The 13,119-nt window shown below is 29.5% G+C and overlaps 1 protein-coding gene across 1 annotated transcript in view; it reads right to left on the reverse strand.

Annotated features, from left to right (window-relative positions):
- LOC107061444 (F-box protein CPR30-like) overlaps window positions 1-2,117 on the reverse strand; it is a 3,171-nt gene extending 1,054 nt beyond the window's left edge. Inside the window, exons 1-2 of the mRNA XM_015310707.1 lie at window positions 904-2,117; window positions 704-764 (exon numbers count right to left, since the gene is read on the reverse strand). Of these exons, the coding sequence (XP_015166193.1) occupies window positions 722-764; window positions 904-1,367 (507 nt within the window). The 5' untranslated portion in view covers window positions 1,368-2,117 and the 3' untranslated portion in view covers window positions 704-721. The remainder of the gene's footprint in view (window positions 1-703; window positions 765-903) is intronic.
- Window positions 2,118-13,119: the final 11,002 nt, after the last annotated feature.

The following is a 13,119-nucleotide window of genomic DNA, read 5'->3' on the forward strand; positions in this document are numbered from 1 at the left end:
AAAAAAAAAAAAAAAAAAAAAAAAAAAAAAAAACTCATTTCCTACTAATCAGTAAAAATTCATCCAATATTACTTTTTTCTCTTCTGTACATTACAAGCAGAGTGATTTAAAGAGAATTTATAATAGAAAGCGAGAGGGACAGAGAGAAAGAAGATAACTAACTTCCATCTTCAACAAAATTCTTTTTAACACTAAACAAAAATTATCTCAAGGAATGGAGTGCAAGTTATACAAATTCTAGTTTAGTTAAGGGCATGAAACCTATTTGATTCATGTGATCAAATATGGAAGAAAAAAACTTAGAAAGGACTAGCGTATCACATCTCAGTTCATTGGATTAAGCAAGGAAAATTATACGGTCAGACTATTCAGTTGCATTTGAACTGCACAAAGCTTAAGTAACTATTTTAAGTACGAAAAAGTTTATGTTTCTTCATTACATAACCAGTGTCATTAGATATTGTTGCTACCCATCCTTGCCTAAACAAGTTTCTTATATACATTGTCAATCACAATTTTAAGACCTAAGCTGCACACTTACAGAACCCAAAGCAAATAGTAACTTACATCCTCATCACGACCAGTAGAAAGAATGAGAGAAATCAACAAGTAATACCAGGAAACAAACGCTGGTTTGTTTAAGTACGAGAAAATCAATGCCACCATTAAATTCTATTGTTTATAAAGGGGAATAGAAGGTACCTTGACCTCACTCATTGCTCAAAGCTTTAACTTGAACCCTTTTGAAAGGAAATCATCTCCTCTATAACGATAAAATAGAAAAATTTAGCAAAGAATTGAAGCAAATACAAAAAAAAGTACAAATATGTCATAACTGTAAATGGTAAAAGAAAAGAGGCTACAAGCCTACAACATAACCACAATTTAACAGAATGACCAACCTCTTCTTTAAGGCTTTCTTGTTTCCGCCTTTATATTGATTATACTGTTTATTCAGATCACTTTCCTCATCATTGGAATGGAGCTGAACAAGGCTTCTCAAATAAACATAACTGTTGAAATGTAGAAAGCCACGTAACGCCCCAATTTCAGTATCAACAATCTTTATAGAATCATCATTAATACTATTCCAACGGAATCGCTTATTATCTTGTTCCACAAGAATTTCCTTTCTATCCTTTGAAAATTCAAGTGGGACCATAGTATGGCCAATTTGCTTATCTGGTTCTTCCAGTGATGTAACCATAGTCCACGAGTCCTTAACTCCATATTCCTTCATAACCCATATGTCCACATGGTCCATAACAAGATCCACATTCCCCCAATCACCATAAGAATCTATCAAGTAGGTTTTATATGCGCAAAGGGAGCCTCCCATTGCAGCCAAATTCAGAATGCAATTCATACAAGTAGCCACTTTTCAGTTGCAAGATCAAAAGCAACAATCAGGGATTCCACAGTATCAACAGGCATCCTCAACATGTAAGCAGTAACAACCCAATGCAATGAACCATTTAGATATGTACCTGGTCGATCTACATACTGGAGGTGATAAGTAAGTTATTCATCAACCCCTCTCCAACAACTTGATTTCAAACTATAAACCATAACATGAGATTGAAAAGAACCCTTTTCAGAACCGGGAAACGGCACAATTCTAACAACCTTATAGTCACCATTGATAATATCATACCCAAATCCAAAATTAACCCTAACATCATTTTTAGCAATACCCAAAAGTGGTAGTTTCTTGTATTTTCCTGTTGAGGGATTCCATAAAGCAATTTCATCAACAGTATTTGATATCAACAACAACCCATTACAAGAACCAAGTATGTTGGTATTAAATTGAGAAGACATTAAAGGGTTTGTCAATTCTTTGGGAGTAACAACTCGGGAGTTGAGAAAATCGAAGGGTAGAGAGTAAAAGTAACGTTTTCCATATCCATAATAATCAACTTTTCTCAAGATCAAGCAAATTGGTTTTGAGAGAAAAATTGAAATGTAATTTAGCAAACTGAGGACTATCAATAAGATACAGCCAAGTTTTTGATACGCACCTACAACGTAATACAGAATAAACGGGTACTCGACGGAGGATTTCCTCCACAACATCTAATGGGAAAGTTGACATTGTGTAGAATGGCCGACTCAGTTTTTGGATTCTGCATTCATAGATATCGTGTTAAAAAATAAACAAGTGAGGCGGTTTCTTTTCTTGAAATGCCTAAAATCCTCATTATTGTCATTACGGAAAAAGGTCAAAAATACCTCTAAACAATTAGAATTAGATTAAATATATCCTCCGTTTGATTTTGAGGTAAAAAATATCCTTACCGTTAATGTATTGGCTCACATTTACCCCTCAAAACTAATAGATGTCATGTCATCTTAAAATTCACATAAAATAAATTTTTTTTTACTGACTTGGAAATACAAATGGACAAAAAGACCTAATGAGTAAATTGTAGTGAAATAGTCATGGATCCGCAAAAGAAATCACGGAATGCAGAGATGCAAATCCAATTGAAAGTAATCTACAACATCAATGTTGCCATTGTTGTTCTCCTACCCGAAGATGATGTAGACACCATTCATAAAACTCGACGAAACTTATTTAAAAAATGTAAAGCGTTGAAATTTTGACTCAATCGGTTGTCTTCTCATCATCTTGGCCTTTTCTTACTTAATTTTTCTTTTGAAATTGGAGAAGATTAATAGCATAGGAAAATATATTGTGAAGAATTGAAACTACATGAAATAATACAATGAATAAAATTGTTCAAGAATTTTGACTTATGGAGTAATTATCCCCAGCCAACAATATTGAAACCTCTGTTGTTTTATTTTTCCTCATCAAATTTCTGAGGTTTTTTTCCTTCACCTGCTGGTTGCTGTCACAATGAGAGTTGAAAACTTGAAATTAAAAAGAAGAATGATAAAATTACTGTGTATAAGGGAGAGAAATAATTTATCTTGAAGGAATAAGAGAAATTTTGAAAGTATAGAAGAAGGAGAAGATAAGAAATAAATTCAGATGAAAAAAATGAAGAAATATTTCTTACAAAGCCACAGGTTCATTCTTTCCTTAAGAGAGAAAGAGAAGTGAAAGATTTATTTTTATTTTTATATTTTTAAAGAAGTGAAAGATAGATTTATTTTTATTTTTTATATCTTTTTGTCCATTTGTATTTTCAAGTTAGCAAAAAAAATATTGTTTTATATGATTTTTAAGGTGACAGACATTTGTTAGTTTTGAGCTGTAAAAGTGAGTCAATACACTAATGGTAAGGATATGTTTTACCCTAAAGTCAAACAGAGGATATATTTGATCCATTTCTAATTGTTTAGGGGTATTTTTGACCTTTTTCCGTTGTCATTATTTCCTTTTCATAAATGCCTCTATTCAATTCATCAATTATACTCTTTTCTCTTTTCTTTTTTTTAATCTATTTTTCTCTTAATTTTTAGTTAAAGGATTAAAAGTATCTTATATAATTTTCCATGGAAGTTCTAATCCTATTTAATTCTCTCCTTAATTAAAGTATTTATATTTTTATCCTTTACAATAATTTTAAAAAATTAAATAAATTCTTTAGTTACATTGTATGCATCACTTAATTTGCAAAATTTAAAAGAATTTTCGTTTCCTCATCAATTAATTAAATTTGAAAAGTTTTTCACCATAAACTTTTGACCATTATTACATAAATAAATAAACATGTATTCTACATCTCAATTTTTTTCATAAATCACGTGTAATGTGTGTTGAGAAAATGATTCTAGTATCTCAAAAAGAAAGTATTTCATATTATTGTTTAGGTCCATTCCTTCATAGCTTGGTTATGAATATTAAATATATATTTATAGTGGTTGAATACCTAGCCTTGATTAGCCATATATATATATATATATATATATATATATATATATATAAACAATCTGATGTGACACCCTTATATGATCAGCATTTCTATTTATCTTTTATTTCTTTTGTTTAAATATTTTTTCTATTTTTTAATTTATATTTTCAAAAACTTAAATGTCTTACACAATTAATCACCTCCCCTTAAAAACATTCCTTAAATTATTATACATTTAAGTAAATGGAAGATGAAAAAATAAAAAACTTTTTATTTTCAAAACAAAAATATTTTCATTTTCCAAAACTATTTATAAATTTTGTTCATAAATTAAAAAGATTTGAGTATCCATAACCAATAACAATGAACTCCATGATTTCACTCTTCTTCTTCCGTTTCTTCTACTTCTTCACATCTATCAATTTAGAATATAATAGAAAACAGTGTGTACCCTTCTATTATTAGCGGTGAATGTCAACATTTGATATTACATATCTGTTGGCATACATAATTCTACTCCATCCAAAAAGAAGTGGAAGAGAAAGACGGGGTATATTGATATAAGAAGAAAAGTCATGCAACAAACATTTTGTCTCAAAATAAAAGACTTTTTGAAAGGATATTATACTATAATTCATCTTACAAAAAGATACAGAGAAAAAATTAAATTGATTGAGAAATTTATAGGAAGAGTGATGAGTGTTCATAGGCCAAGAAGAATTATTTAGAAGAATTATCTATTTATGGAATTCATATTAATTAAGAGAAGAGTAAAGGAAGAATCATTTGAAGAAAATAATAATTTATTTATGGAATTCATATCAAATTAGAAGGAGAATAACAAAAATTATGCTAATAATTTATACTCGACATTTCAAACTGAATGGAATCGTCAAAACACGAATTTGAGGTCTCCTTGACCCGACATCTGTGAAAATCACAAGAAACTAACTCACAAAAAGGTCAAAACAAGCTCGGGACCTCTCAAAAACTAACCTAGGCCTAAAATAATCCCTCAAATCCAACGAAACTCTTGGAATTCCAATTTGGACATCCGAATGTTGACCAAAGTCAATCCTAAGGCTAAACTTCCACAATTTGACAACTTAGAACCTCAAATCTTCAAAAAGACTCAAAATCTGAAACCGACAACTCTTATGATCAAATTTCACATTCCGGGACTAACGTAATTGGCGAAATTCCATTCCGATACTCGAAACTCCAAAAGACTCCAAAAACCACTTTCATAACAACTTAGCATTTCAAACTCAAAACTCACCAAATTCTCAACTTTTAACTCAAAGATCAAAATCAACTTTTCAAACTTAATCATAAAAAAACTTGGATCGATATCAAAAGGAGCAAAATGATAAATTCACGACACTTTCCAAAAATGACCAACCGAGTCATTACATGTTGTTGTTGATTGATGTTTTTAGATATTTTTAATAAACGGTTTTTTCTTCAGAATATTAATTAATTTTATAAACGATATTGCATTACTCACGAATGTTAACATTTTTTTATCATTGTAAATATTTTTTAATTATTAAATAAAAATAGTATATTAAATGGTTACCGTTGTGGTTTGTAGAATATTGGTGTATCGTATGAATTAATGTTGGAATGATATATGATATAAGCTAGTAAAATATATGGTAACTAATTGATAGTTACGCTAAATACATATATATTAAGTGATTCTTAAATTAATGTAATATATGGTATCAATGGTAGAAGATTATATGATGTTGATAGTTTGGTTATATTTATAACAATAAAAATTGGTATATTAAATGATATCATATTGGTATAACATTTAATTTGGTTCTACTTATCATAATAACAGTTGGTGTATTAAATGATACAATACTGAAATAAAATAATAAAGATTGGTACATCAAAATCAATCAACAATGTACCTTATTTAATATACTTTTTAAATAAAATTAAAATTATAAAATGGTGCTTTGAGTATAATGGTTTATAATAGGAATAAAATTTGATTATAATTTGGTGTAAGTTATTTATTATGGTTACAAAAAAGGTCACCAATGTTAACACAAAACGCATACCATTTAATTTACTAATTCTTTTTTTAATTAATATATATAAAATTGAAGAGAGAAGTAAAAAAAAGATTTTCCCATAAGAATTAAAATAAAATTAAAGAAAGAGTAAAAAAATTCCAATAATAATTAAATCAAATTAATAGGAATGTGCTTAATGGTAGAAATCATATTAATTAGATGATAAAGTTTCACTCCAAAAAAATTAGCATCAAAATCTAAAAGGTCAATAAAAAAACGTAAATGGAGAGAGAGAGACAAAAATCTTTTTACAATAGTAATTGTATTCAGTAAGAAAAAGAGAGAAATATCTTTAAGTAAATAAATGTATCCAATCATATTAATGATTGATAATATAAAAGGTAAAAATAATAAATGATGAGCCCCAAAATATCAGCCTACTAAGCCAAAAGAAGAAGAAGAAGGTATCAAACGTGTAAAGTTATATTTATAATTAAAATGTTTATATTGTAAATAAAAAGACAAAATTATATTATGTAAATTAAAGTCTTAAATAGAATATTCTAGTGAATTCTTTATCTGATGGTCCAAAAGGTGCATATTATTCAGCACTGCAAAAAAAAAAATCTCATTAAAATAATTTTTTGAATGATTTTTAAATTTACTTTGCTTGATGTTTTAATTATATCTAAATCATCATGTTAATATTATATATATATATATATATATATTGTAAATTTGAATGTGTACATTTTTATTTAGTAAAAATAAAAAATTTAATTAAGATCTTTATAATAGTTATTTAATTCTCTCTATAAAACAATCTTAATATAAAAAGTGCATTGATTCTTGTCTTTTTTCATACTTTGACTCTAAAAAACTCATTAAAAAAGATTTGTGAAACACAATTTGCTTATCAAAAATACTTCTCAAACAAAATAGACAAAGACAAATTATTATTTTTCAAAAGTATTTTGTCGATAAGCTTTTTGAAAAGAAGTGATAAAAATAAGCAATTTTTAGCAGTAATGTCAACCAGACTCTAAGTTTTTGACTTCATTTGCTACATTAAGATTAAATCGTCTAAATTTGAATGCATATCTAAATATTAAGATATGCATTAAGATCTGAATACTAAATAGTTAAGGTTATTTGTTTTCTCAACACTTGAATGTATAAAATTTGTTTCTTTAATATATAATAGATATAAATCCAGATAAAATACTAAATTGATCAAATATTATATTAATAAAATATTTTAATTTTTTTCATATGACAATTGGTGGTGGTAATGACTAACGACAATGATTATGTGTGTCGATTTGGGACGGTGTTAACTGAGAGTTTTGACCAAAATAAACTATTATTAAAATTAATTCACCAAAATAGTACATTTTTTAAAAATAATTACGAAATTAGTATAAACGTGATTCACAGTAACATTTTAGGCTTTATTTTATTTAAAAAAATAATGAAAAAAAAGACGGACGGATAACGGCGTTTAATAATAATACGTCATTAGAGATAACATTTTAAATATAAAACGTTACCCTGAATAACGATTGTAGCGCGCGTGTAATGTAGCACATTCATTCATGTCAATTGAACAAAACCCATCAACTGAACAAAACCTCATTTAATTATATCAAATTGAATGGAAAATCTTGGAGACTCCAGCAACTATTGCCTGAGAGAAAAAACCCTCACCTCTCACCACCTTTTTCCTAACCCACCTGCAACTATTACCGAAAAGAGAAACCCCGCCTCTTAAAATTGACACACTAACTACATTCGATTTGAAATCCTTTTGTTCAACCGTTTGAAGATTTGACACACTACAAGATATTTATATAGGGGTGAAACTTTTAAAATATTGAAGGAGGTTGGCAATTTTACTGGCAAAAATCGGTCAAAAAGCTTTGAAACTTTTTGTGATTGAGGTAATTTTGTCACACACTAATACATTTGATCTTAAATTTGATGAATATTTTATTTTCCTTTTTGTTAATGAAGTTAACGTTTTATGTTGTTGAAATTATTTTAGTAATGGTATCCAATTTCTTCAAGGGTTGCGACTTTTATTTAAAATTTGTAACCCAATAAAGTATAAAACTTGCATCTCACAACTCATAGACTCTTGTTTGGTGTTATCATCTTGAACTCTTTATTTCTTTTCAAACTCCAAATCGCCACAACCCGTTTTAGTTTTTCTTTACTACTAAAACGCATATCTTTTTTCAAGTCTTTTTTGGCATCCTCAGACTTTCATTTCAGATTCGCATGTAGACATGAAAATGTCTTCCTCATTCTTCAATGTCCTGAAATATGGTACATCATGATTTTGCATTTCAGGCACATCCTGTACACATTGATTAGAATGATTTATACCAATATCTTTTTGAAAAAAATCTCTAATATCAACTATATCTTCATCATCATCATCTTTTGAAGGTTCATCTACCTCCGAACTTTCATTAGTAATTCCAGCATTTACATCATTATGTAAATCAATGTCAGTCTCATTTTCCTATGAAAAAAATATTAGTTAAATTCTAACAAAGTTATGAAACTAATTAAATAATAAATTACTCAACAAGTTATGTTAGCAAATTGTTACACTAAAATTAAGTAAATTATAAACTTGTTTTACTTGGCCTCATATTCCATGTGACTACTCTCAAAATGTCTTTGGCTACTTGAGCCTTCACCAAATAGATCGATGGTCACACATAGAAAATTGTTGGAATGATGGTTGAATAATTGGTTCTGCAAAATGAGGTTGACTGATTTGGCCTTTACATACATCTCCAAAATATTTATATCAATTTTATTCGCAAATTTTTGAGGTATGAGAAAAAATTATTGCAAGGAACGATCATTCTCAATTTTAAACTCAATGAACCTTGCATTGTTACCTTGAATTGAACATGGATGTTTCCCATAAATATCCATTTCAATATTTTCACTATTTGTTTCAATTTTCTCATGCAATAATCCAACCAATTCAACATAGTTTGTTGAAGTAGACATACTAATAATCATTCTAGCACATTCAGTTACCTAAATCCATTCTTTCCAGTAATTATTTCGCCACCCCAATACAAAGCAACCATCACATTATGCTCAAAATTTGTCATTTTGATCCCTACACATAAAAATAAGACATTTTATAATTAATAAATCAGAAAAATATTTATAGAACTATAATAAAATAATAACATAATATGATATATTAACTTGACTAATTTTATTCATACCTATGGACTTTTGTGAAAATTGTTTCAATGATGGTCTACACAAGAAAAAACTTGACTGAATATTGTTGGAATGTGTTGAACATGTATTTGTTTCAACAAGGTTTATATAAAATCACATGGTCAGTTTGAAAAATGAAAAAGTATAACTTTAGCAGAGTGTCGTACTTGCTAGTCACGTTTTAAAGTTAAAATGTGACTAGTAGTAATGTTTTACAATCTGCAAGATTCTGAATTGGCAGGATTGATTCTTAATTTGCAGGACCGTGATTGGATTCTAAAGAAATGTTACTTCGAGTAATGTTTTATAGCTAAAACGTGGTTGAGAGTAACGAAACATAAAATGTACTTTTGAGTAACTTTTTAAAGGTAAAATGTTACTTCCAGTAACATCTTACTCTCTGCAAGATTTTCGCAGGATTCGATTCCTAATTTGCAGAGTCCGTGATTAGATTTTAAATAAATGTTACTTTGAGTAACGTTTTAGCCATAAAACGTGACTCAGAGTAACAAAATATGAAATGTCACTCAGTATAGCTGTAAAACACAGTCACGTTTTATTGGTTATTAACCGTTAGCCGCTTTGTGCCGTTTTGTCATTGAATAAAATAAAGCCTAAAACGTTATTGTGAACCACGTTTATATTAGTTTCGTAATTTAAAAAAAAAACATACTATTTTGGTGAATTGATTTTAATAATATCTTATTTTTGTCAAAAATTCGTTAACTGATGATGGTGGTTGTGAGTAGTATCTTATGATATAGTGGTTGACAATATTGATTAACCATGATTGTTGGTGGTGACGATTGATAAGTAGTAGTAGAATTATACTGATAGCTAATGACCGCAATGAATAATGATGACGTTACCAAAATATAATGTTGACTACTGATGATAATTATCAATAATAATTAGTGAATGTAATAAAGTTGGTGGTGATAATTGTAATCAATGGCTAATGGTGATGGTGGTGATAATTGTAATTAATGACTAATGGTGATGGTTGAGGTTGGGCTCAAATGATGATTGTGGATGGTAGGTGATGATGATTGTGGCTGAAAAAGTGATGGTGGGTGAAAGTAGATGGAGTAGTGATTAATTTTCATCTTTATAGAAATTTATAAACAAACATCTTAATGATATTAAGACTTTGTTATAAATCTTAATCATTTAGACTTATTTAGATCCATAAAGTGGTTGTAAAATAAGAAAAATAAATACACTTATAAATTAAAATTTGAATGGTTAAGATTCAATTGAAAATAAACCAACTTAATGACTAAAATCTAAATGGTTAAGATTAAACGATTGAAACAAATGAGTGGTTAAATAAATGAAGAAAGTGCAGTAAAATCCCCAAATAAAAGAAGGGGAAGAAAAAGAATTAGTGGTTGGGTCATATTTTGTTAATGGACTTTGATTTAAAAATTGGGTAGCTTAGTAGTTATGTTGGGCTGTCCTCTAAGCCACAATCTCGACTTCGATAAAACCCTAGCCTCTATTACTCCTTATATAAATAAGTTCCTTCATTTTCTCACATTGTACTCCAATGGCTACTAGGGTTTTCGCTAGTTCTCTCGCCGATTATTTGATTAGATAAGGTGGCCGTTTTTTTTTTTGCCGATGATGATGTAGTTTCGTGTTAATGATCAAAATGATGATTACAACTATACTGCTGCCTTCCTTCTGAGGCTATTTTTATTTATTTTCTGAGTCATATGATGATTAGAAGCATAGTTCACATGAAGTTATTTGTGATTTTTTTTTTTAGTCTTTCGCTCCTATCTGATGACTCTCTTTGAATCCAAGTATTTTTTGTTGTTGCTGGGACAGTGAAAACTAGTGTCAGATTGGTCTGTAATGGTGTAAATCCACCTTGCCGACAATTCTCTACTTGTGTAAAGTAAATTTCAAGTGTGTTCCATAGACCATTGGTCGGTGATAGTAGCACAATCTTCACTTTCTTTTTACCAGTTTTGTGTGATAATTTAAAAGGCGAAGTGACGATAGAAATTCATTAGTCTGTCAATCCACTGACAACTAAATTGTGTGATGTTACAAGTGAATCTCGACAGGTTCTGATCGCTTATTCTATTCTTAATGTTTACTGCACATCTCAAAATAAAACTATTGTTTTATTCTGTGTTTCATTAGAAATATTAGTTTGTTTTGGAATAATTTATTCTATTATATTTGTAGTATAATGATGTATAAGCTTTTCATATATATGGCTCATATGATATTTCAATCTATGTATGTTTGATAGCTGGTTAGTATTTAAGTAACATAGCTAATTTATGATTACTAGCGGATGTGCAACTCTAACTGAACTATCAAATTTAACTGATTTAATGATCTGTGCTAAGCACAAAATAGGCTCAACTACTTGGACATTACAATGGTTATTAATGTTTTTATGGTGTTTTGGGATCAGTCAATTGAATACACGAATGAAGTCATAAAAATGTAAAAAGAGTTTATACATTTTTATTAAACATGGATAGCTTAGTGCATCAAGTTATGCTTGTATTTTCAAAAGATTTGAGTTGAATTTTGGTTAATCAACTGTTGCTGGATAAATATCCACAGATGTCCTATATAAAGTAAGTGTGTTTTTGTCATAACATTCACAAGCATATACATTTTATGTAGTATTATGATTTGCAGAATGCTCATTCATGTTGCCTTGCTTTTTGCTTATTATCAGCTCAAAATGCAGAAAGAGACACCTTCAAATAAGGTAATCTAGTTTGAGACTGGGAGAATTTAACTTCTGCCAAATGCATTTTTAAATTAGGCTTATTTACCTTTTCATCGTCTACTTACCCAACTATGTCAATAAACCACTCCTTAGCTATTTTCTATGTACAAGTGCCATTCAATCCTATCTGGGTGGCCAATTGTGATGTTCTTGTTCTTGATTCATCTGGTGTAGTTATAGTTGATACTCATGGCAAATTGAAGATCAGTCATATTGGAGGAATGATTACCATGTCAAATAATTCTATAGAGGTTCCCATATGCAGGAATAATATGAGTGCTACAATTTATACTGTTGGATTCTGGAAACTTAGTCCTCGGAGAACCATATGCAAATGGAAGTTTTGACTAGTTATGTGGCAGAGTTTAGATTATACACACTAATGATCTCATACGAGGAATGGAACTGGGGGGAAATTTGAAGAAGACCCATCATTGGACACTCATATCATGGTTGATATAAAATCAGATGGACATAAGTAATTGAAACATGATTTTATTCATTCACTAGAAAGACTTTAAATACAACAAATAAGAACAACCTATAGTTAAACTTAATGAAACTAACTGCTACCTACACTCCTACACAATAGGGGAGTCTTCAATTGATACTCTAAAATGATAACTATTATTGTAACTAACTATTATAGTAACTAATGCATAATACACCCTTTCAATTTAGGTGTGGTGCAACAATCCCTCACTTGGAACGACGCCTTTCAAAGGCTGATTTTGGCAAGGGCTTGGTAAATTTATCAGCAAGTTGATCACAAGCATGAGTGTGTTTGACAAGAACCACATGTGCTTGAACTTAGGTTCCTAACATAACAAAAGTCTACAACAATATGTTTCATACGGCTATTAAATATTATATTGTGACAGAGATAAGTGATACCAACATTGACATAAAATATTGTGGGTGTATTAGGAATGGTGATACACAATTAATTGAGAAAGTTGCACATATTATGAGTTTTGCAAGCACATTTGCAATTGATTTGTATTCTGCTTTAATGGATGAGCGAGCTACAACTTGTTGCATTTTTTACGACCAACTCACTGGATTGGGCCCAAAGAAAACAACATATCCTGATGTGGATATTTTGTCATTCACCTGGCATAATCAACATCAGTGTACATGTAAAGATCGTAGTCCGAGTTCCGAAGAATTCGAAGACCTGAAGTTGTCGTGGCTTTAAGATACCGTAGTATCCTTTTAAGCGTCTTCTAGTGTTCATAAGTGGGTTCA

The sequence above is a fragment of the Solanum tuberosum genome, unplaced genomic scaffold, assembly GCF_000226075.1.
Source record: "Solanum tuberosum cultivar DM 1-3 516 R44 unplaced genomic scaffold, SolTub_3.0 scf00139, whole genome shotgun sequence".
In the NCBI taxonomy this organism is placed as follows: Eukaryota; Viridiplantae; Streptophyta; class Magnoliopsida; order Solanales; family Solanaceae; genus Solanum; species Solanum tuberosum.